Source organism: Phocoena phocoena, chromosome 8, assembly GCF_963924675.1.
Source record: "Phocoena phocoena chromosome 8, mPhoPho1.1, whole genome shotgun sequence".
NCBI lineage: Eukaryota > Metazoa > Chordata > Mammalia > Artiodactyla > Phocoenidae > Phocoena > Phocoena phocoena.
In genome coordinates this window covers 2,747,633-2,773,408 of record NC_089226.1, presented here as the reverse complement: position 1 = coordinate 2,773,408, position 25,776 = coordinate 2,747,633, and the positions used below count along the sequence as shown (strand labels likewise).

The following is a 25,776-nucleotide window of genomic DNA, read 5'->3' as shown; positions in this document are numbered from 1 at the left end:
CCCTTCCCCCCCTCCCATTCTCCCACTCCCTCCTCTCCCACTCCTCCCTCTCACTCTCCCACTCCCTTTCTCTCCCACTTCCTCCTCTCCCACTCCCTCTCCATCCTCTCTCCCTCTCCCTATGCTCCCTCTGCCACTCCCTCTTCCTCCTCTCCCTCCTCTCATTCTCCCTCTCCCTCCTCTCCTCTCCCCCCTTCCTCCTCTCCCCCTCCCTCCTATTCCTCTCCCTACTCTCCCTCATTCTCCCACTCCCTCTCCCTTTCTCTCCCACTTCCTCCTGGCCCACTCCCTCTCCCTATGCTCCCCCTCCCTCCTATTCCTCTCCCTCCTGTCCCTCTCCCTCCCCCACTCCCTCCTCTCTCTCCCTCTCCTCCCCCCCCTCCCTCTCCCTCTTGTCTCTCTCCCTCTCATTCTCCCTCATCCTCCTCTCACTCTCCCTTTCCCACTCCCTCCTATTCCTCTCCCTCCTCTCATTCGTCCTCTCTCTCCCTCTCCCACTCCACCAACTCCCTCTCCATCCTCCGCTCCCTTTCCCCCCTCCCTCTCACCCCTCTTCCTCCTCTCACTCTCCCTCCTATTCCTCTGCCTACTCTCCCTCTCATTCTCCCACTCCCTCTCCATCCTCTCTCTCCCTCCCCCCTCCCTCCTCTCATTCTCCCTCCTGTCCCACTCCCTCCTCTCTCTCCCTCTCATTCTCCCCCTCCTGTCCCTCTCCATCCTCTCTCCCTCCTCATTCTCCCTCACCCCCCTTTCCCTCTCCTCCCTCTTCCTCCTCTCCCTCCTATTCCTCTCCCTACTCTCCCACTCCCTCACCCTCCTCTCTCTCCCTCTCCTCCCTTTTATTCTCCCTCTCCCTCCTGTCCCTCTCCACTCCCTCTCTCTCCCTCCTCATTCTCCCTCACCCTCCTACTCCTCTCCCTCTCATTCTCCCACTCCTCCAACTCCCTCTCTGTCCTCTGCTCCCTTTCCCTCCCCCTCCCTCTCATTCTCCCACTCCCTCCTGTCCCTCTCCTCTCCCACTCCCTCTTCCTCCTCTCCCTCCTCTCATTCGTCCTCTCCTCCCTCACCCTCCTGTCCCTCTCCCTCTCCATCCTCTCTCTCCCTCTTCTCCCCCCTCTCATTCTCCCTCCGCTCCCACTCCCTCCTGTCCCTCTCCCTCCTCTCATTCTCCCACTCCTCCAACTCCCTCTCCCCCCTCTCATTCTTCCTCTCCCTCACCCTCCCACTCCTCCTTCTTCCTCCCCCTCCCATTCTTCCACTCCCTCCTCTCTTTCTCCCTCTCCGTCCTCCACTCCCTTTCCCTCTCCCCCCTCCCTCTCCCACTCCTTCCTCTCCCTCCCCCCACATGCTCAGGGGAAAGGCCATGTGAGAACGATGGTCGTCTACAAGCCAGGACGAGAGCCCTCATCGAAATCAGCTGACAGATCTTACTGGCTTGGTCTCGGCCCTCTGGCCTCCAGAACTGTGAGGAAACAAGTTTTGGTTGTTTAAGCCCCAGCCTATGCATCATTCATCTCCACACACTGCTGTTCTCGGCTGTGACACACTTCTCTCCTGAGTCAATGGTACAGAGGGACAAGCGCCCGGATCGCCTAGTTGTCAGTCCTGGAACCCTACTGTCAGCCACATCCCACCGCGGGCAACCCCACCGACTCAGGGGTGACGGCAGGGTCAGTGGCAGAGCAGCAACCCAGCCACACCTCTTCTAAGTTTTATCAAGACCTAGGGATGGACATTCACAGACAGACACCGAGGTGTGGGCAGAGCCAGTATTGATTCCAGACAGGGAGGGTGAGGCCCCACCTGGCACGTGAGGGAGCGTGTGTGTGTGTGTGTGTGCCCATGGTTCACACCCTTATCCTCTGGGCACACTCGCCAGCACTGAGGAGGGGTCTGGGTCTCGTCACTAGCTCTGCGTGCCTCCTGGGTCCTCCTCTTACCCATCTTTAAAATGGGGCTAGTCACCTGTCTTGCACGGAACTAGCTGAAACCAATAAATACTTGGTAAGCGGTAGATATTACGATGATCATTATGAATAATGACCCAAGTACTTCCATTTGAAAATGAAGCTTTCAGAATTAAGTCGTTAGCCCTTTCTGCCTTGGGCTGGAGGAATTATCCATTCATGCTCGTGTGATGTCCCCACGGAGACAGTCATCTGGTAAGCCACTTGGTGTCTAGGCTGGGTTCCCCTCGCTGCTGCTGCTTGCAAAGAGCAGAATACTCATCCCTCTTAAGGCCGCCAAGTAGAAGCTTATTGTTTGGGCGGGAGGGGGGGAAGCCCTTCTCCGGAAACATATAACGAGTGTGAAAGCCATCATATTCCACATGCTTGCTACCTAACCTGTGCAGACCAGCCCCCTGAAGTCTAGCCACCGAGGGAGATAAACCAAGGAGGTGGAGCTGGCGAGCCTGTCTCTGAAGGAGGGTGGGAATCAAAAGCACAGGCATTCAGGCAGGCAGAGGAGGGAAGGAACATGCTGTACCCACCTGCCACTGCTGATGAGGGGCTTATTTCTAAGACACACACAGCAAAATGCACACACAATGCAGAGAGAAAACAAAAGACATAGATCACACATTTCAGATGGCTGGTGGACAAAGTTTAGTTCATGTCAATGCTGAAAGCTTGTTCTGGGTCTGAGGTCCACGTGAAAAATGAATACCTTTCCGTCCTATTCACCAGACGCTTCCCTCTAACCAAATCTCAGCAAATAAACATGCACGTACACACACGGACTATCGCCACAAGCTGGGCCTGGCCCGTGGGGTGAAATGTTGCACGAGGAGATGGACACAGCAGCGCGAGAGTTGACTGAGGGAGGGTGAGGTCTCCCGAAGGGCCACTCTGGAGGCCCCTCCCGCCGTGTGGGAGGGAGAGACCTGCAGAGAAGGGATGGCTGTCTCAGCTGTGGACAGAGCAATCGTCCCGATGAGGACTCAAGCCCCCTGCTCCGTTCATTTCAATGAATGGGAACGTGACATGCAGTCAGTCATGATGGCAGCAGGTAACTTGGTTTAAAATTTGATCCCTGGAGTCATCGACTCTTACTGTAGAGGGTATCTTAAAACTACATCTCATCTACCCCTCCGACCAATAGACAGTACTACAATCGACCTGTTCCATGGCTCCGTCTTGTTTACGGTAACCACTCTGCAACTTGGTTCAGAGTTAGGTCTATTCCTTTGCTGAGGTGCACAGCTCACCTTGCACGAGGCCAGGAGCTAGCAGTTACCTTGCAAACACCACGTACCGTCTGCCAGGAGAATGAGGTAGAGGTGCGTTTGCATCTAAGGTGGGGGGTTGAGCCCTATGGACGGACACAGGCCAAGCAGGGTGCGTGCTCCTCCCACCCGAGTCCCTGCAGCCCCCCGCCCCGCCGAGCCCCACGTCCAGGCCTCCTGCACTCACCATACAGCGTGATGCTGGCGTTGGTATTCCCAAGCGTGTTCGTGGCCACACACGTATAGTTCCCATAATCCTTCTCCGAGACGTTGAAGAAGGTCAGTGTGGATATGTGGCCTCTGTTCTCAATCCTCACGCCGTCCAGGCCGGTGGCCAGCCTGCAAAAAAAGGGGAGGTGCGACGGGTTTGGTTGCGCACTCACGGTGAGGCAGCAGGCAGGAGGGTCCCGGGAAGTCCAGACGGCGCAGATGGATCCACGCACACACTCTCCTCCTCACAAAGCCCTTCCCTCGGACTAAGCCGGCCCGTCTACCCTCCAGCTGTAAGCACCGCGGCCTCCATCAGGGGCTGAAAGGGGAGGGTGCCCACGCTCCAGGGCTGCATTCCCCTAGTCCTTGAAGACCACCGTGTCTACAGCTAATCTGATTCTGAAACAAGGTCCATCAGTTTTGTCCACTTCCCAGCCCCCTCCGTGTTTTGTGTCTGGTTCTAAAAGGAGACTCTTATAATGGAGGCTGTAATCAGTTTGCTTTGCCGAATCTTCCCCCTGGACTTCATCACCCTCCTTGCACGTGGGGAACGATCCATCAGCTCTGCTTCGGACATGCCCTGTTTCCGCTTTCAAGGTACCTGGTATCTTCCTTGAACCACTGGAACTCAGCCGTGGGCACTGCAGAGGCTTCACAGCTCAAGATGCCCTTCTGGCCTACGGAGACACCCGTGTTCTTGGCTTTGGAGATGTAGGGAGGGTCTGCAGGGAGATGCAGAGCGAGTCCGTGAGACAGGTGAGACGCACATCAGTCACGTGCCGTGCACGTCCCCCTTCCCAGCTAAACGATCACGTATTTTAGGAAGATGACTTCTTGCTTGAAGATACTGTGTTTTACCCCAGCATCTCTTCAAGCCTTCACACTAACCCAGAGTTCATGAGTCTCCCCATTAGCTAAAAGTCCTGACAGTCCATGGCCCTGGAGGTGGTGACGAGCACAGCAATCTGATACTGTATTTTCCTGCTGGAAACAACTTGGGTCTATCAGAAAATGACATTGCCGTTACCTCTCTGTCCCCTCAGTCCGCATGCCCTCCTTTCCCCTGGAACTCTGATGGGGGGGGTCTACTCACAGTTCCCTCAGTCCCCATGCCCTCCTTTCCCCTGGAACTCTGACGGGGGTCTACTCACAGTTGACAGTGATCTTTACTTTCCGGACATCGGGGGCAGCAACGTCATTCAAGGCGCTGCACTCATACTCCCCGGACTGGTCACGTTTGATGTCGGAGATTTCCAGGTATTCGTCCTCACTAACAAAGCCCTGGCCGTCTGGGAGGAAAGAAACAGAGACAATCAAGAAACTGTGAAACCAGGGGCGTAACTGTACTCACAGAGCTTGGAAGCGAAGGAAACAAAAAGCCATAAAACGGGGGTTTGAATATCAAGTCAAAGATTCTGGACATTATGTTGGCCCCAAAGTAATTTTTTTTTTTTCTTTTTTTTTTTCTGCGGTACGCGGGCCTCTCACTGTTGTGGCCTCTCCCGTTGCAGAGCACAGGCTCTGGACGCGCAGGCTCAGCGGCCATGGCTCACGGGCCCAGCCGCTCTGCGGCATGTGGGATCCTCCCAGACCGGGGCACGAACCCGCATCCCCTGCATCGGCAGGCGGACTCTCAACCACTGCGCCGCCAGGGAAGCCCGGCCCCAAAGTGAAGAAATTCTCTGCTTGAGTCTTGGATCAATGGATTTTTGTCCAAGTCACTTTAACTTTTCAGACCATTTGATAAAAAGGGCATATTATTTTTCTTACATGATAATTAAGAGAGTACATATGAGATACTGTGGCACGTTAGTAAGCTTTGATATTCTTAAACAGAATTGTTGTGGGAATAACTTTAGGGTATGTGAGTATGGACATCTTCATTTTTCACAATGTAGAGATGCCTTTGTACACAGAGTACAAACCAGTAACTACTTGTAGAATGAATGTGAGAGTTTAACAGTTTGATACAGACAGACACAAAGCAGCCGGTTGGTTTCACACTGTCCTGGAGAAGATAAAGTGGAGAATGAATGAATGAGGAAGCTCTTCTTGCCTGCTATGTAGTAGGTGCTCAATAAACATTTGCCAACATAAAATAACCCTGAGATCCCCAGAACCTGGGGTGAGGGAGCTCAATGGGTGTAATACCCGGCTTTGTAGGACACTCTGGAGGCGTCATTCTCAGGCTTTTGTGAAGCTTGCAATTCATGATCCTAAGTACTCTGGGGCTGCAAAATTGACATTTCTTGCAGTCACTGTTACATGCTCTTTCACAATCTGACCCCTCTGCTTGCCAAGAGGACAGACCTTCTGTCTTAAAACACAAATGTCCTGAGGCTGTCAAAGCACCAGGCTCCTGTGAAAACCCAGCCAACCCAAAGGCCGAGGAGAAAGTACATCCATTTGCATTTCTTTTAAGCCTGATACCTGATTCCTTTTTATGCTCCCGGCATGAGAGCAAAATTAGTTTTCAGGATGATAAAAACACATTGTAACTTTTCTCACACCCTGTAGAAGCATAGCTGATCCAATGGTTGCTCGACTAAGTCTGGGCCCACGATGGGTTTGGCGCAGGAAGTGGGGTGTCATGGGGGTGGGCTCATGGGCAGACACGAGGCCGCTGCTTTGGCATCCTGACTCTGCTCCACGGGAAGCACTGGGGTATCCCTACCACCCTGCCCCTTTCCCAGGACACTGGCTTTTCAGCTCCCAGGGCCTCCCTTGCCCCCATCACCCAGCCCCACCAAGGTCACCCAGGCTCTACCTTCAGTGTCTGGATGTTGGGAATCGAGGCCAACCCCAGAAGGTGTGGGGCTGCAGGCAAATAGGTAAACAAACTGAGTCACTCAGAGTCAGCTAGGAGCCCAATCTCACGCTATTCTTTGAAGGAAATCGTGCATCCGTCAGCCAGCCAAGCAGTCCACTTACCAGGGTACCCTCCTGGAACTTAGGCCGGTTGACAGGCCCCAGGACAAGCCCACAGGTGAGAATTTCAGGATCTTGGGAATCTGGTTGAACCCATGTGAGGACTGGCTGGAAGTAGAGGCGAAGGGGGGAAGTGGGGTTTGGGATAAGTCCACACTTCCCAGTCTGAGATCTGAGTGTCACTCCTGAATGGCACTGCTGGCCTATGCTGGTCCCAGGCACCAGATGGGAACTTGGAAAATTTTGAGGAAGATGCTCCAGAGTAGGTGCCTCCTGGGGCCCTGCTTGTTGGGATCTCAGGGTGGTGGTGCTGGTTATGACGCTCGACCCCAGCAGACATTTAATCACCCAAGCTGGTTCATATCTAATTCCTCAAAGCTTCCTCTCAAAGGAAGGATGTCAACATCCTCTCACCCTTTTTTCCTTATCTCTCTTAGACTTAAAGAATCTCAGAGTTGAAGGGGATTCTGAAATCACTTATTTCAGGACGTCTAATAAAGATAAAAATTGCCTCGCTCATTGAAATGATGCCGGTTGACCAATCTAAGTGGTTTTAAGGATTAAACAACAATAAAATCAGACCAAAACGACTTTCCAGATTCAGTGTGCCTTTCTTGCGGTAAATAAATACAACAGGATGGAAAGGATGGCTCTCTCCTACTAAGACTCCATCATTCTTTCAAAATGTACCACAGTGTACTTGCCACAGGTAATTAAACCCCCTGCACTTAACCAAACAGATGAGCTATACCTACAGTGGGGCTGGCAGGGCACACCCCAGACCCCAGGCAGCACCTGCTCTGGAGCATCTTCCTCAGCATCTTCAAAGTTCCTGTCTGAATTGGGGGAGTTGGGGGATTGCTGGACAACAAGGCCACCCTCTGCAATGCGGGAATTCATCTTCACCATCTCTACCGCTGTTGTTATGGACTGTTATGTGACAGCAAAAAAAGGGAGGGAGGAAGGAACAGTGTTTCACATAAAATGGGGATCGTTACGATAATACTACCTCATTAAGTGAGAAAATGAATTTTGTCAAGTTAGTTCTATAAAGTAAGCGGTTCTCGGGTTTTAATTTGCATATAAATTCCTCCAAGTTTTTATATCTATATCTATAGATAGATTCTGATGTGGTAGGTCTAGGGTGGGCCTAGGGTTTTGCATTTCTACCAAGTGTCCTAGGATTTCCGTGCTGCTGGCCTGGGGCCCACACTCTCCACCAAGCGCTGTTCTCAGCCCGTTCTTACTCACATGTGCATCTGGGTCTGTGAAGGGGTCAGCGACGTTTCCTGCCTGCCCTTTGCGTTGAGATCCTCGTGGAGCCGGCATCTCAAAAGACACCCTCTCTCTGGAGTTGAGAGCTTTGCAGGGCACACTGACGCTGAGCATGTGGACCCCTGAAGCTACTTTTCCACTGAGTCTTTGTGATCTTACTGCAAAACACGCGCCCACTCGAACCCAGCTTTCTTTGCTAAGAAAGGGAAGATGTTGACACCTGTCCTCACCTCAAGTCCATGGAAGGAGACGGAGATGCTATTTTCTTAATTGCTTTGAATACTGGGTGAGATTTGTAAAGCACACACAATCTAGGTTGCTAAAGGCCTGGAGACCTAGGAAACTGCAAGGTGGAATGCTTTCCCTGCCCTCTCCAGTTCTGGTTGTGATGTAAAATCCTGATTCCATGCTGCAGAGAAAAGGGCAGGAGGGAACAAATGTTTGAATCCTGTTTGCTAGGAAGGCAGACTGCTGACTGGGCGGGGGAGGCAGAGGGGGGACCACAAGAGGGGCGACAGGAAAGGAGGGAGGAGGACGACGAAGGATGCACTGGTGCAAGGAAGGAAAGAAAGGCAGACGGGGTGCTCTGGACGCCATGGGAAAGGTTCTGAAGACACATTCAAAAGGGACTTGAAAAAAAGATAGCAAGCTTCAAGTCTGCCCCGCAGTTTTGCTTAATGGTAAGAGGTCCTGTCATAAGCCAGTAACCCAGAGGCATATCACCCTGCCCTGCGCATTCGGACAGCCCAATATAACATGACTGGAAGCAGAAGGAAGTGGGCTCTGCATCACTGGCTGAAATATATTTAAAAATGCGGGTTCTTTCTTTCCACGGAGGAGCGCTTTGAAGAAGATAAGTTCAATCCACTGTATTAGGAAGATTAAGATCTGCAAGGATACAAATGGGGCCATTTATCAGGGATGGGGGAGGTCCCTGGACTCGGACCCCACAGACGCAGGTCTCGTGCTTGGGGAAGGGCTAAGCCGGCCCCATAGTTCCATGGGCACAGGGCGGCCTCTTCTGCAGGGACACATATTCCGACCTAACAGTCACAGAGCACAAGGAATGAGCAGAGTGTCCACGAGCAGGGTCTGGGCCATCTCAGAAACGGGGAGCAGGCCACCCCTGGGAAGAAGGGTCCCTGGCCCGGCCGGCTGTCCCCGATGAGACCGGTGGCTGTCTTACTCATCCCTGACAGTGAGAGAGGTGATGGGCTAGATGCCGTGGGTGGAGAGGATGTAGAAGGCAACGTCCTTGATTTGGGTGGTCCACAATCTCATGAGCCCAGACCCGGAGTGCTTTATGTTTTTTCTCCCCAGGCTCAATTTTTCCATTCTTAATTGCTTTTAGACCCCTTAAGTAAGGTATGGTGGGTCAGAAAGATTTATTAGAGACGGCAGAAAACTAAGCATTCAGGGATGAAGAGCTCGAAGAGGAAGTCCACAATAAAACCCGGACGCTTCCTGACCCACTTCTTTTTTCTCCCTTTTCATCCTCATCCTTCTGAGCCAGCTGTTTCTCAGCCTTCACTCTTGGCCCAATTTTCCCTTCTTTTTTTCTCAGCCAATTCCTTAGAATTATAGAGTTGGAAGTACCAGGAGGGTCAAAGAAGTTAGCCTCTCACTTTTCTGGATGATTGTCCCTGACAGAATATCTGCCCCTCCGTGTGGATGTCCCCAGGGATGATTCCAGGGGTGGCCTATTCCTTTGCCTGACTATTCACATCATTCAAGAAATCCTCCCCATTTGGAGGCAAACCCTGCCCGGCTTCTCCCTTTGAAATGATTAGAAGTTGCTAGGGAGGTGCCTGCAGCCCAGCGAGGTGCCCCCATCTCCTCTGCCCTTCCTCATCAGCCACGGAAAAGCTGCCACTCTATCTGGGGAAGATGCTTTGTGAGGTTAAATGCCAGCACCTGTCACAGCTTTTGCCATGAGACCTGTCAGGAGGTGACTCACAATGGCACATGCCTGGGGGCGGGCGCCCCAGAGGAAATGAGCGGGGTGGGGGGGACCATGGATGGAAAGAGGCATCAGTTCAGGGAGGCGGGAGCATCGGGAAGGAACGGCCACGTAAGGAGAACACAGATGAGCAAGAAAGCGGGGGTAGAGGAGACGCGGCCAGAAGGAAGGCAGTGGGCAGAGGTGGGGACGGAGGCCCCGGGGGGCAATGGACTCACACGGCAGGGCTTCTGGAAAAGCCAGAAATCCGCTTCCCTGCTGCCCAGCAAGAGGGGCTATTACAGACGATTCCTACTGATGCCGACCTTGGAAACTTGGAATCAAACACCTCAACGACCACGTGCATGCCGCTGACCTGCTAGACCACAACTGGGCTTTCTGATTGACCCTGGAAAATAAACAGTCTCTCGCCCACTCAGCAAAGCAGGGTAGCCATCCGAGGGATCCACGAGCTGATACTACTCCTGTGAAGAGTGCACGAGGCTTAGGAAAAAGTGGGGGTTCACTGGAAGGCTGTGTATTTGCCGGAAACCCTGCCCCCGGGGTCCGGAGCCAGATGAGGCCAAGGGAAGGGAGTGTCTGAAGCCGCCCTCTCCCTCTGCTTCTGTCCCTGAAGGTGTGAGGGACAAGACAGACGTTGTCAGGAGTGCACATGGGGGTGGGCGCCCAAGTCCTGTCCCTGGTCCCCTCTCTCTCCAGGATGCCGGCCCATGGAACATAATTGCAGAAAATGAGCCGCAGGCAGATCAAAACCTCAGCTTCGGGCTCCCCTGGTGGCGCAGTGGTCGAGAGTCCGCCTGCCGATGCAGGGGACACGGGTTCGTGCCCCGGTCCGGGAAGATCCCACATGCCGCGGAGCGGCCGGGCCCGTGAGCCATGGCCGCTGAACCTGCGCGTCCGGAGCCTGTGCTCCGCAACGGGAGAGGCCACAGCAGTGAGAGGCCCGCATACCGCAAAAAAAAACAAAAACAAAAACAAAAAACCTCAGCTTCATGGCTGTCAAGGTGGCCTGCAATCTGGGCTTGGCATCCTAGGCTGACCCAGATCTTGCCCTTCTCCCTGTGAACCCAAGACAGCTGGACTGGTGCAACGCGAGGCCTCAGCCTGAGTAGGTACTGACCACAGGCCCCAAACTGGACCTGAGTGCCAGGGCTGCCTTGAAATGGAGAGTCCGGGGTTAGGAGGCCCCCCTAGAACCAAGCGGAGTGTCTGGGGAAGGTGATGGGATCAGCAGTGCAGCCCTCACTTGTAGGCCATGGTCTTGTCCCTGCTTAACTGTCGGAGCAGATAACCTCACCCATTACCCGGGTCCCCCGTCTCCCACAGTGAGGGGGCCAGGACTGATGGCATGGGAGAGGAGGTAGGAGCTGCCTCCCCCTGCTTCCTAGGGGTCCCCTGGCATCCTTCTCCATCACACACCTCCTGACACAGGAGCCTCCTTCTTTCGAAGGACAGAAACCTTAGAACATGCTCGAGTTGGGAACCGGGGTGAGGTTCAACACTTGGGATAGCTGGGCTCACAGGACCTCAGCCGTACACCTCAGCACTCGCTGCCCGTGTGGTGTCATCCGCTCTCCGCTGCAGGCACACCGAGAGGGAATGACACCCCTCACTTCTCCGACCTCTTTGCTTCTGCATCTGCTCAGGCCGAACACGCGGCATCTGTCCACTCAGTACGTGATGGCTGGGGGGCTGGATCCCAGAACGCCCCAGCTGTCCCTCTCTCCTCGCTCAGTCTCCTGTCTCTGCTGGTCTCCTCTGCACACCCTCCGTCCTCCCCATCCCCAGCCTCTCCCTACAACACCGCGGGCAATAAGCAACTCTGGGCTCCCCGCCATTAATGCAGGGAGTGTGGACATGGCTCTAGCCATCCTTGGCTGCCCCCAACTCCCAGACACATCCCTTCCCCACACTGGACTTAACGAAAAGTGTGATGAACCCACTGTCTCATTTTCCCTTAATTAATATGAGCAACTGAACTGTGCTAAAGCCATTCTGGTTTGGAGACGGAGCCGCTGGGTCAATGTCTCATTTGCTGGCAGTGACAGAAGCTCTTTGTGTTGGGGTCTGACGACTTTTCTCTGCCTGTGGCCTCAGGGACCTTCCCCGAGGGAGGCTGGCTTGCTGGCTGCCCCCCTGAGGCTGACAGTCTGCTGGCTAATGACGGGATCGGCGAATCACTGTCCCAGTTAACTGGGCGTCTAGCGGGGAAAGGAGCCCGTTAGTAATGCTCCCGGAGCTGGGGCTCAGACGGGTGCCCTGGCAGGGGTGAGTTTCCTAGATGGTTCCCATGTTCTGACGGGACAGCGGGGGATAACACGAGGAGGGAAGAACTCTAGTGACTCGTGCAGTGGGACTGTCCAGAAGCACAGACTCTGACACTGGGCTCTCCTTACCAGGAGGACCAAAGCCAAGATGCAGAGGATGCGATGGCGGGGCAGGCAGGAGAAGGGGGTGTGGAGAGCCTCTCTGCAGGGAGGTCTGGGAGGGAGGGGGCCTGGAGGTATCCAAGGTCACAAGGGCCCATCAGGATGACCAGGGAGCACGTGAAAGACAGGCTCTTGGGCTCGTGCTCACAGAGTGACTGCACTCCTGTGGGCGGGGCCCTGCATCAGCCCCCGGCAACCTTCTAACCACTGGACCGCCAGGGAAGTCCCTTGGCTTGGTTTTCCTTATGTTCCCTCTCTGAGATGGGTTCATGAGGTGTAGGAAAAACCAGCACAAATCAGAGATTTTTGGAATCTAGATGATACTGTTGACCCAGAGGGAAGGGACCCGAGTGAGTGCCAGAGAAACAGCCAGGGTACCAGCGGGGATGCGGCCCGTGCGCTTTAAATGAAAGTTCAGAATGTGTGCCAGAGAGAGAAGAGAGGAGGTGGACACAGACAGACAGACAGACAGAGATACAGAGAGAAAGAGGATGCAGAAGGCAGAGAGCTGGGATTTCATACACAGGCAGACAAATGGCTGAGGACAGAAGCTTGAATCCATTTGGAGAACAGGTTGGCTGACTTGGATTAAAAACGTAACTAACATTTATATTCTAAAAAGTATCTAAATATAAACAGACATAAATAGTTCAGACCAAAATGTAGAGGTTGAAGAAAAAAAAAAAATCCATCACTTTCAAAAGCTGAGCTAACACAGCTATGTTACTGACAAAATGTTAAGGACATTTGAAAACTTTTTGTTACATGTTTTCCACTTTTATTACTATTATTTGCACTCTGAACCAACAGGGTTATTTCAGTGTTAACAACTACATAGCGAAATGAGTTCTGTGCTTTATTCTAAATAAACTACTGCTTTAAAAAAAAAAAAAAGCTGATGAGGAGATGAGTGAGCTAGTGCTTCTTTCATGTCTGTATGTCTTCAGACAGTCTGACCTGACCTTGCCGGCATCAGCCCACGCTGGCACCACGAGTAACCCAGACCCCGTTTCCCAAAGAAAACCGTATTCTGGAGAAATGGAAATGCCCCGGGGCCGATACAGCCAGTGGGTATCCAACACCAGTTCCCTGAGGACACTTTAGCCACCTGACTTTTTGAGCCCATGGCAAACCCTCCTGGGTCAGAATCTGTGGGGGGACAGGTGGAGTCCAAAATCTTCAAATTATTTCTATTTTTTCTTTTCCATTACAGTTTATGAGAGGATAGCGAATACAGCTCCCTGTGCTATACAGCAGGACCTTGTTGTTTATGCATCCTGTATATAACAGTTTTCATCTGCTAACCCCAAACTCCCAACCATTCCTTCCCCACCCCCTCCCTCTTGGAAATTATTTCTAATAATAGAGCAACGTAAGAGCGAATGCTTTACCTCTCGCTTGCTTTGGGGGGAGTTAAAACTTTCCTTCCACACCGCCTGCACCGGCTCAGTTCCCCGGGGATCGATGTATTTGCACAGCAATGCCAAAAACGCCTTTGTTGTTTCTATAGGTGGGCGACTGCATTGTTAGATTTGCCTGAACAGTCCCAGCTGACACCTGTCTTCCCAGCGTAATTACCGACAGTCACCTTCTGCTCTCGGTAGTGTGCTGGTCTGGATGATAAGCCCTGCGCCCCGGTACGCCCCGCCCACAGAAAGGCCCGCATCAGGCCCCAGGGCTGTGCCCACACTCACGCCTGTACATCCAGCAAAGAGGCGGTGATTGGGTCCCAAACAAAGTGTGGCCCTTGCCTGTAGGACCCTCCTGGACGAAGGTCAAGAGTGGTCCCTGGGCTCTGCTCTCCTGGAGCTCCAGGCGCACCAGCTGTGTCTTCTCTGGGAGAACAGGGTGAGAGGCCGAGTGAGGGGTCAGCACTGCAGCCCCCGGAGGGGAAACCCAGCAGGGGCTCAGGGCCTGAAGTCCCGGTGGGTCAGAGACAGGACGTGCACCTTCTGAAATGCTGTGGACGGCCCAGGCACCAAAAGCAGCCCTATTATTTGCACTCTGAACCAACGGGTTTATTTCAGTGTGGTTTTTTCCAGGCTTCTTGGAGGAAGAGCACAGCCGTATTTCTGCAGATGAGGTCCTGATGCAGCCTGACTTTTCCTCCTTGTTCCCTTTCTTCTCTTTTCTTCCCTCCGTTGTCCTCTCCCCATGTTAGCCCCCAAGGGCATGGCTGCATGGCAGTGATGCTAATTATCACTGTTCATTATTAATATTTGTGAAATCCTTATATTCGCTTCCAGGCAAAATGCCCACGAAGCCAAGCAGCCCTCGGCGTGCAGGCCACGCCGGAGTCAGCACCCATGTTGCAGAGCAGGGCCTGGTTCTTCAGCATCAGGGGAGACAGTGCCGCTCAGCTATGGCGGGAGCTGGAAGGGGAGGGCTAGGAGCCCTGTGCTCAGAGGGCAACGCCTCTGCCCAGGCAAGGCAAGAGCGCTTCCTGTGATGCGGGGGCCCTTTGGAAACTTTCTTGTCAAGGACTCTCCGTATCTGCACCTCGAGCTATTTCTAGGCAAGTCTGTCTCCCACCTGCCATCCAGGCTGGACTCTTATCAAGCTGACCTCTCACCAAAGGCATTGGTCTCCTTGGCCTCCCTTTTTAGCCTCATCACCATAGAGGTCACATTACACGTGACCTTCTATGACTCTGGGCCAATCATAGGAATAAGGGCTGAAAACCAATGAATCAGACATCAGAAGACCTGGGGTCTACCCTCTGTGTTGCCACTAATGGGCTGTGATTTTGAGGAACTGTTTTTACCATTCCAAGTCCCAGGTGTTTGGATTGCTTTTTTTTTTTCTATCAAATAAAAAATAGCACCATATGACCTCTAAGGCCATTTGTAAATCTCATAACTTATCAATACGGGCTATGACAAGGAACCCTAAATAATTCTTTAGTTCCTGAAACTGATGACCACGGTGTTGATGGATAAAACTCCAACCCCAGAAGCTCAGGGCCATTGGCCCCTAAGGAAACATTAGAAGGTCCCTGCGGCCGGGCACGTGTGCTGGGGAACCGACCTAGCCGCCCGTGCTCTGTCTGGGGTCTTGACGACACAGACCCAAGGACAGAGACGCCGTGTGACTTCAAGGTGGCCCTCATCTGTCACCATGGTGCGGCTGCTCCATGATGGGGAGGAGAGAGGTTCTGACAGTTATGAAGGGCTGTGTGTGTCTGGGGGTAATGTCTCGAATTAATGGAGAAGATTAATAATTTCCTTTCCCTGCCAAGACTCCTTCCTATTCACACCAATTTTGACAAGTATCTATTCTTTTTCCCTCCTCTAGATGGGCAGATTGGAATAATGTCTTACAGGTATAACTAATAATCCCCTTAGATGATTTGTGGCCCATTTGCAAAAGTGCACTCCAAATGCAGGACAGCGACGCTCTCTCTGCTTTCTGTCCTCCCCGCCTTCGCAACAAATATCCCTCCTTTGCTACGTGGCTCACCTCCTGATCCTTCCCAACCAGGGAACAGATGCTGGGCAACAGGCGCAGTGAGGACCCCAGGCTCGGGACCACAGCCCACCCCTCCCCTGCGCCCGCACAGCCAGAACCAGCGACGGCTACGCCAGACAGACACAGCCACGGGATCTGAGGGGCCCCACGATGGGCAGTTTACGTGGCACCTTGACATGGCTCCGGGCTGCCCGGATAACTGGTAACTATTGCTGGGTGTGTCTGCAAGGGTGTTTCCGGGGAGATTAGCATTTGAATCTGAAGACTGAGTGAGGCAGACGCCCTCACTGATGTGGGCACCTCATCCAGGCCTTGGAGGACCTGAAAGGAACAGAAGGGTGGAGGAGAGCACATTCTCTGTCCATCTTCTCCTGCCCTCGGACAGCTGCACTCCTGGTCCCCAGGCCTTCAGCCTCAGGCTCTGGGACTCACACCAGCAGTGTCTCCCACCTTCCCCAGCTGAGGGCCCCAGGATAGGGAGTTACACCATCCGCTGCCCTGGTTCCCAGACCTCTGAATCCCAGACCGGCCTCCATCACCAGCTTCCCTGCTCCCCGAGTTTATAGACTCGAGACATGGGTCGTCTCGGCTTCTAACTATCCAAGCCAGATCCTACAATCCAATCTGCTCTTATCCGGCTCTATATTTAATCGGTTCTGTTTCTCTGCAGAACCTGACGAATACAGGCCTAGGGGAAGCCAGAGGCTGAGGTTCTGGTCTTGGCTCTGCTACTAATTAGCCCCGAGCTCAGGGAACCCACTTCGCTTCACGCAGCCTCCATTCCCTTATCTGCAAAGGAAAGCAGCATCGTAGGTCCTAGGTCACCGTGCTGTTCCTGACTTTATTTGTGGCAGTCTTTCTAAGTAGGGTTGCTGTGCTCTTAACGTCAGTCTCTGGACAGCCTGACGATTCTGGGTCATGCCTTCTGGGTGAAGGCATGGATCCTCTTTCTACCCATGAAACCTGGGGCTGCCTCTGGATCTGGAAGGCTTGGGACCTGAAGGCTCAGGCAAGGGCTCCCAAGCCCCGGCAGGCCCCTCCCCAGGCCCCGGCTGTGCCCTCTCCCTGCCTGCCTTTGTTGGATTTCCTCACACTTTGTGGTCACATGTGTGGTCACATATGTTAAACTGTTTCGAGTTTAACCCTCTTACCTGGGAAGGAAGGAGAGTCCTGAGAATTCCTAGATGTTTTTCCTACTGGCTCAGATTCCTGTGTTAGTTTTGTTTTTGTGACCTTAGGGGTCATGGAGCCTCTGCCTTCTTGACAAACAATGTCAGTTCAGGAGATAAAACCAGGGAGGCCTGTGGACTTCCCTGACGGTCCAGGGGCTAAGACTCTACATTCCCAGTGCAGGGGGCCCGGGTTTGATCCATAGTCAGGGAACTAGATCCCACATGCCGCAACTAAAAAAATCCCACGGGCCGCAACTAAGACCCAACGCAGCCAAACAAGTAAATACTGAAAGAAAAAGAAGTAGGGAGGATTGTAAGGGTGACTGGGATCCAGGGGCAGGATTGGACCGAAAGATCCTGGACAGAAATGGAGAGGTTGGGAGGTGGTCTTTTGTGTCCCTCCACAGTGGGCAGGGCCTGGAGCCTGTAGGTGACAAGTAGCTGGACAGGTGGTGCATGTAGGTTTCCAGGACCACCCTGAGAGGGAGATTCTGAGAACGGGTCAGGATGGAGTGTCAGCTACCCTGTAATGTGACCCTGACTTATCCTACTTACATGCAGCATTAGAGGTTCTTTCAGTTACAGAATACTGTTCCCTGATGGTAAGTCCTGGAATTGATGTAAGTAACAGTTTGGTATGTACTTGGTTCCACATATTATACACACATGAACACACAGATACACGTATGATATGCGTGCATAACAGCAGAGAAACAATCAATTGGGAAAGTAAAATACGGAGCCGTTCCAATTCTGACACCAGTTCCTGACATCGAGCAACTCAGCACCAGCTGGGTGTCCGGCAGTTCAGCCCGCTTCTGACGCTCTCTACCTGGAGCCCCTGCAGGACTGTCCCCCGACCCCCAACTTCAGATGCCAAATGCAGGTCCAGGTTGTGATCTGTGCTTCTGACCGACTGGCTCTAGATTGGAGGGTCTCACGACCCCTTCCTTGGGTTTGATTAATTTGCTAGAGCGGCTCAGAGAACTCAGGGAAACATTTTACCGACTTGATCACCGGTTTATTAAAAAAGGATATAATTTAGAAGCAGCCAGCTGGGAGACACACGACAACAAGGTGCAGAGAAAGGAGACTCCGTGCCCTCTGAGTCACCACTGTCCCTGAATCTTCACCTGTTCACCAACCTGGAAGCTCCCCGAACCTCTTTTTTTTTGTTTGTTTGCTTTTTATGGAGGCTCCATCATGTAGGCATGGTTGAAACATTGGCGGTTGGTGACTGAACTCAATCTCCAGCCCCTGGCCCCTCCCAGCCAGTGATGGGGGTTGGGGGCGAAGACTGAACGTTCCAACCCTCTAATCACAGGACTGGCTCCCCTGGCAAGCAGCCTCCACCTTTAGTGTCATCCAAAAATCACCTCATACACATCACAAGAGACACCTTTCCTCCCATCAAAGGAAATTCCAAGGGCCTGAGAAGCTCCATGCTAGGAACTGGACAAAGGCCAAATAAATATTTGTTGTTATAAATCACAGTACCACAGCCATCCTTTTCAAACTTTCATCATTACTTAGGAAACAGCACTCCACTGGGTCCAAAAACAATCCCTAACTCTCTGTGTAAGTTACTTACCTAACCACCTTGGGCTTCCTGTTTTACCACCGGTAAAAATTAGGGATTAGATTAGATTATTTCTAAAAAAGTGTTAGCTCTAGGGGCTTCCCTGGTGGTGCAGTGGTGGAGAGTCCGCCTGCCGATGCAGGGGACGCGGGTTCGTGCCCCGATCCGGGAGGATCCCACATGCCGCGGAGCGGCTGGGCCCGTGAGCCATGGCCGCTGAGCCTGCGCGTCCGGAGCCTGTGCTCTGCAATGGGAGAGGCCACAACAGTGAGAGGCCCGCGTACCGCAAAAAAAAAAAAAAAGAAGAAACATTAATTTTTCAACCAGCTATTGATTATCAAATATTAGAGCTAACACTTTTTTTTTTTTTTTTTTTTTGTGGTACGCGGGCCTCTCACTGTCGTGGCCTCTGCCGTTGCGGAGCACAGGCTCCGGTCGCGCAGGCTCAGTGGCCATGGCTCACGGGCCCAGCCGTTCCGCGGCATGTGGGATCCTCCCGGATCGGGGCACGAACCCGCGTCCCCTGCATCGGCAGGCGGACTCTCCACCACTGCACCACCAGGGAAGCCCTGTTTCTTCTTTTTGAATTATTTTATTTATTTTTTTTATACAGCAGGTTCTTATTAGTTATCTCTTTTATACATATTAATACGTATATGTCAATCCCAATCTCCCAATTCATTCCAGCACCAATGTTTCTTTCAACCACTGATTCAAACCCTGTGTGCGCATGTGTGCAAAGAAAAATATAGCAAAATAAGAAATACATCTCAGTCTCATGAGGAAAGACAGATATAAACAAGCCCAAAGAGCCTTGAGCTTAGCAAATCAGAAGCCAATGCATCCTGAGAAGAAAACAAGTGATATTTCCATTATTAAATCACAATTACAAAGCCAATCAGCTGCAGAAGAGGAGAAACCATTTCCATCAATTATTACTGAACTGAACATAATTTTTCCATCACCTGCAGATTGTAAATTGGGCTACACTCATCCAGGAACTCTTCTATCATAGGAGTTATTAATCAGGTAATAACTTTGTCGAATTAGCAAGGACACTGATGAGATGGTGGGGAAGTAGGACACAGGGAGCCGGAAAGAGGCATCCAGGTTAACTCCTGAGACCAGGCGCAGAGCCCTGGAGAAGATCCATGGTCAGCACCTGTCCTCGCAGTGCCCCTGCCCTGCTGAAGAAAGCACTTGGCTCTGGGGTTTTCACTCCAGAGACTCAGCATGGGAACAGGCGACAGTAAGTCAACACTGCATCCTTTACCAGCTGGCTAGTTGCTGCCGCCGGAGGGCTCTGACGACTCCTAGCTATGCGGGTGCCCCAGCTTTGGGGCACACCTGTGTCTACTGGCTTTGCTGGGCCCTCCACTTACATCCCTACGTGAATGGGGGCTTTCAGTCTTGGTGGAAAGTACTGACCGACTGTCTCATCAGAACCGCAAGTAGATCTGCGGAGTATAACAAGGCACAGACTGTCCTGTGTGCTCCTCCAATGTGCTGGGGTGACAACATGGGTCTCAGTAGAAAGTTCTGTCGATTTGGTGCCTGAGCAGGTTCTCGGGCCCTCTGTTTTCTATCTTCCTCTACCATCCACTTGTTAAAACTCCAGCCCCACGGGATTTCTATGCCATACAGAGCAGGCTTCCATCCGCCTAAATGGCCATGGGTTCGGTCCCTGCTTTGTAACATGGACGGCTGTTCTGCTGAGAAATCAGGGTGTGCTTTATTCTCCAAGCTGTAGGAAACCAGAAGGAGTGAGGGCGTCTTCTCCGCCTCATCCCCCGAAGCCAGGCTCTGTGAGTCCTGGATTCTGAGCTCACCTCAGGATTGTTAATGACTTTTGTGTCCTGGGGTCTAAAGCAGTTGCTAGGCACCCAGAAGATGATTACCATGCAGGCCTTTGTTTCAAAGAAACAGGAAAACAAACTGTCAGGCTGCGGAGGGGGAAGTGGGCCAACCTGGGGGTGGGGTGTGTGGAGGCATCTTCCACCAGCCTGTTGCGGAGGGTGGCTACCTGCGCATTTCCCACCCCAAAGCCAGTAAGTGACAGCAGCACCTCAGACAGGTGACAACGAAGCTGGATCCAGAAGCGGAGATGCACTCGCCCCCCTTCCCGCCCTTTGTTCCTTCATGCAGGGGATTGAATTGTTCCCACCACTGAGGACTGAAATCCAGAGATTGTTTTCTCAGCCTTCGGGATCCTCTAGAGAGAAAAGACAGCCCCCCAAACACGACTTCCACTGAACTCCTCACCAGCCGGGCTGGTGAAGGCTCGACAAATGAACTGTACGTGTAACGACGATTCTTGTAACTGAGTTTCATGGAACAGAAATCACATGGGTTACTCAAACGCTGTCTCCCCTCCTCTTTCCCCTGAGTAACTGATTTATCCTTTGGGGCTCAACTTAGATTTTCCACATTTAGGGAAGCCTGTTATACTAGATGTTTCCTCTGCAACCTTCCAGACGCACTGCCCCTTCTTTGTCCTGCTTTCTTGGGCTGTCTGATATACGTGAACTGGTCTACTTGGGGTGGCCAAGGGGAAGCCCAGCGAGTGGTCAGAGGGAGGAAAGGAGCTCAGGTGTGTGTTCCCAGCAGGTCACCTCTCACGCCTGGGTCACCTGGGTAAAGTGCACCGGTAACTGTGTCCCTCACCTGCTGCCTGTTTCAGCCTTGGGTAGAGCGCTACCCGTGGGCCTCCCCACACCGTCTCCACACCTCATAATAACCCCCTTATTAACCTGCCTACAATTGTTCTAAGTTAACAGTTTGAACCATCTGTTTCCTGCCGGGGGGGCCCTGACCAAGTCTGAGATGCCCCTGCCCTAGGCTCCAATAGAGCCTGTTTTGATCATTACATTTATCACGTTAGTGGAGTGTTTCCCAACCTGGTGATTTTACCCCAAAGGGGACACTTAGCAACCTCTGAGGACACTTCTGTTGCCAAAACTAGGGTTTGGGGAGGAGGTGCTACTGACACCCAGGAAGTAAAGGTCAGGATGAGGCTAAAGGCCCTACTATGCACAGGACAGCCTCCTACAACAAAGAATTATCTGTCCCAAGATGTCAACGCGCCAATTTGAGAACTCTGCCTCAGAACGTAAATGCCTGTTCTGTCACCGGCCATGTCCCACTCAGAGGAAGCCCAGTGAAGACAAGGACCGTCCACCACGTCCCCAGCGGCATCTCCGTGCCAGTCCTGGCGAGTGATACGGGCTCACAGGGAGCTGTTGGAAAACATGCAAGTGAAAGAAATGAATTCACGAATGAGACCCAGTCCTAGTTTTCCCTCGTCTCACTGTCCAGAGCTGGGGAGAAGACTGATTTATTCACACCTAAATATAAACCCAGCCAGAAATAACGCAATAAATGCATGCCATCTACACCACGCATCCGGTGGAAAGGAAAGGTTGGATACTGTTTAGCTGGGGGCAATGGTGCGAGGAGATGCCGCTGGGCTTGCAGCTCAAGCAGTGCTGGCCTTGAGATGCTCCCACTTCAACAGGCAGACTTGGAACAGCACATAAGGGGGAACAGCAGGGTGAGGTGGGGAGGCGGGAGGATTCTGGAGAGCGTGAGTTAGTTTACCACAGCTCCTCTGAGGAAATTTACTCGTGGCTCTTGGTTAGTGAGTGCTGGCTGCAGGGGAAAACTCTGCCCACCTAAATCACCTCGGGGGAATCACAGTCATGAGCCAGCAGATATTTTCATGCTGTGCTTTCCCATCACACTTCTCACTGACGTGATTAGCAAGAAAAGGTGCTCACTGTGTGCGAAGCACATGACAGGAGCAGAGTCTGGGGCATTGTGGGGGGAGGAGTGGGGGGCAGTTAAGGTGCCGGGCTGGCCACGAGGCCACTCAGTGGACATCTATCGCTTGACCCCTCCTAAGCACACTGTGTGACCCGGGTCTCATTTGCATGGTCTCTGGTTTTAGACTCCACACGACTAAAGAGCCACTTTTCACTTCTGCTGTTATTACCAGACCCAGCTTCTTCCAGGCCGTAACCTGCTCTTGGGGAATAAGGTCTGAGGAGCTCAGCATTTGCTCACGAGTCCTCGGGGAGGCCAGCAACAGAACTCATCTTAGAAGTCTGATCGTGAGCCTCTGATCCAGGAGGTCGAGGACCGGCATGCAGTGAGCCGGGGGCCACCTTCCTGAGGCCAGGCTTCAACAGGCTTATATCCCATCAGGAGCCGCCGGGCAGTCCCTCCACGATGGGGATACTCCACTGCCTCTGCCGGGGCTGCTCACCCTGAGGCCCCTCAGAGGGGCTCAGGGCTGAGGACAGCGCTCAGACAGCAGGGCACTAGCGCCCAGGGCTTCTGAGGGATGTGGCGGGAGCGGCCCTGCCCCTGGGATGGAAGGGGGTCCGTATTTCTGGGTAACCCATTCTACGGGCCAGTTGCAGAGAGGTGAGGGGGGCTGCTTTCACACCCAATCAAGAGGCTCTATGGGAAGCAGGATGGACTCACCTGTGGAAAACCCACACCAGCACATAAACTGCTTCATGACTGCAGGGCCATGTAACATCTGCACACCACCGGCGTGCACACCACCTACAGACGAAGTGATTTTCAGTCTAAAATATCAAGTTAGTGGGTTTTTTTCCTGGTAGGGTATAATAATCATGCCCTGACCCGGACCAAATAAACATGTCAGGGGCAGTGCTGGTATAATGGCTGATTCACCCTCTTCCTGGGAGACGCTCGTAATTTTACAAACAGAGTGTAACACCATTAGAATAGAATGTATCACATAAACTTGGATATATTATAGGTCGAACCCTTCTCCTAAAACATAACAGGGACATTCTTAAATGGCCTGATCTAATCCTATGCTCCCGATACCACCTCTGAAAAGGAGTTTCGCTCAGTTTCCTCATTTCATTTCTACTTTTTTTCTTTTTTTTGGCTGCGTTGGGTCTTCATTCCTGCACACAGGCTTTCTCTAGTTGTGGCGAGCAGGGGCTACTCTTCATTGCGATGCACAGGCTTCTTCTCATTGCAGTGGCTTCTCTTGCTGTGGAGCACGGGCTCTAGGCACGTGGGCTTCAGTAGTTGTGGCACGAGGGCTCAGTAGTTGTGGTGCATGGGCTTAGCTGCTCCACGGCATGTGGGACCTTCCCGGACCAAGGACCAAACCCGTGTCCCCTGCATTGGCAGGTGGATTCTTAACCACTGCACCACCAGGGAAGTCCCTCTACTTTATTTTAAATTCCCAGGACCACAACATCCCTTTATGCTGCAAACGATCAAACTCATCAGGTGGGTGCCTTGGAAATGAAGGAAAATAAAGCTGGAGGGTCCAGTGAACAGCTGGGGGTCCTCTAACTCAGAGTCACCTTGTTCCCAGAGGAGAGTCCCCAACTAGTGATGGTTGTTCCCCATCTGTGTTCCCACCTTTGGTGGTGCCCTTCGAATAACTGAATATCCTCTCGTGGATAGAACTCAATCAAGGGCTTGGGAGGGGCAGTTAGCAGAAGAGGCGTCTGCCAGCGGAGAAGCAAATTCATCTCTGCATCACACGGTGTCAGAGAGCCTGAACTGGCACTGTTGATAGCATATTTCAATCCAGCCCCAAAGGAACATTTACCCCTTCTGGCTATGGCCCCAATCTTTAGTCACCCCAACATTGGGAGAAGCGAGTAAAGTACCCTGCAATAAGACCACGGCTGGATGGTTTCCCGCGAGTAACGATCTCTTCTAATGGGGCACAAACAAATAGGACCTGAAATCCTCTTTGCCAGAGGTTCAATCTTCAAATGTGCCCTCAAGCAACATCTTGTTGAGACATGTGTCACTCAGGAAGTGGAAATATGCCCTGCTCTGCCAGAGGAAGTCATTGACTACAACTGCTGACCTAACAGGCAGCGTCACACCTTTCATTTTTAAAAGGATCTCCGTGCAGGTAATACAGTATACGGTAACACGACATTTAAATCATCCCAAACTCAAAAGTTCTCTCTGTTTAAACACCTTAAGCCAATCAGATATCCATCAAGACCATCTCTGTATAACTCCTTCTTTCTCAGATTAATTAGTTCATTCCTCCTACGTATGAAATAGTACCTACAATACTCACTATACCCCTGTCTCACATGGAGCTTGTATTTTAGTGAAGAAAGAATAGACATCAGATGATATCACAGATCATGTACCTTAGTAGTTAGTGCCTATCAAACGTTTTCTCAAGTAGTGGAACCCTCTCTGCCAATGAAATTCTACACTGAAAATTCACTAAGTTATAAAACGTGGGCTGCTTTTCTGGGGTGGGAGTGGGAGCATGTATAGAAGCCCAGGATGGAATCCAGGGGTCGTGCTCCCAGCCTCTCCTTCTGTTCCCTTCCTCTATTTCTTAACCCTCACAGAGGCATGAGTAGAGGTTCCCAGGAACTCTTAGGCTTTTTATGAATTGCAGCTAGGGATAAACAGGTTCCCACTGCTAAGGAGAACACAATGCAATGGGGAAACAATATATAAAAAATATACGATATTAACTAACAATGAACAGTTTTAAGAAGCAAGTCAATCAGAAGAAAAGATGTCCAAGGCTGTTTGAATTAAATAGCTATGAATTCTAATCACTGCTAAAGGAATTTTAAAGCAGGAGAGGTCACCCTAGGCTGGAATCTTTTTAAAGTTTATTTTTAGTCAATTATTTTAGCGTTTGTGGATTTTAATTGGAAGAAAATTCTGTATATCTGGTTGAACACCCTCATGTCGCCTCTGGTTCATTCCCAACTGCACTGTTGTCAGTTGCAGAAGAAAAGAACAGAGAGGACTGCAGGTTTTCCCATTAGCCCATAACCACACCATTCACCCATTTATTCAACAAATGATACATGATTCTACCCAGTTTCATGCAGAGGGTGGTGAGGGTGGAGGCCCAAGTTACGTCCATCAAGAAGCAACGTGATTCACCCGAGTCATCAAGGGTGAAGGACAGAACAATACCGAACATGCAAAGTGCTTTGAACTTGTCAGGGGAAAGTTACTGAATAAACGTGTGCTATTATCGTTGTACTGTTCAACACAGGCCGCTGAAAATTACTTAACCGTTTAAACAATACCTTTTCTAATACTCGTTTTACAATTCCCTGGTTATAGGAAAGTGTATTATGCAAGATTGTTAGTCCACGGATGCCTGTGTCAGGCAGTAGGAATACAGAGGTATAAGACAATCCTAGAGGGAGTCTTGGGGTCATAAGGACAGTTACAAGGAAGAGTAATGTAAGTGCCTTAAAGGGGGAAACGGGGGTGGACGGAACCAGGCAGAGTGCACAGAACCAGGAGAAGCTGAGACTGGACGGGAGGGATCAGCACAGCCAGGAAGTTCAGGATGGGCATTCCAGGCAGAGGGCTGCCCTGTTTGGGGTGCAGAGACAGGAGGGCGTCAGAATGTTCCACAAAGCACAGGAGCAGAGGTGAGGCTGAGACACAGGTGGGCCGGGTGGGAACAGCCTTGAATACCTTCCAAAGGAATGGTCACTTCCAAAAGGCAGCAAGGAAAACAACAA

General features: G+C 52.0%; 1 protein-coding gene across 4 annotated transcripts in view; it reads right to left on the bottom strand.

Moving 5' to 3' along the window:
* Nucleotides 1-25,776, bottom strand: part of OPCML (opioid binding protein/cell adhesion molecule like) — a 1,073,563-nt gene that overhangs the window by 12,019 nt on the left and 1,035,768 nt on the right. For 3 of the 4 annotated variants that reach the window (XM_065882990.1, XM_065882988.1, XM_065882991.1), the window contains 3 exons: nt 4,588-4,725; nt 4,038-4,158; nt 3,414-3,565 (listed from right to left, as the gene is read on the bottom strand). In XM_065882990.1, coding sequence (XP_065739062.1) covers nt 3,414-3,565; nt 4,038-4,158; nt 4,588-4,725 — 411 coding nt within the window. Of the gene's footprint in view, nt 1-2,491; nt 2,519-3,413; nt 3,566-4,037; nt 4,159-4,587; nt 4,726-25,776 lie in introns of all 4 variants that reach the window. The other variant, XM_065882987.1, reaches the window with a different exon arrangement.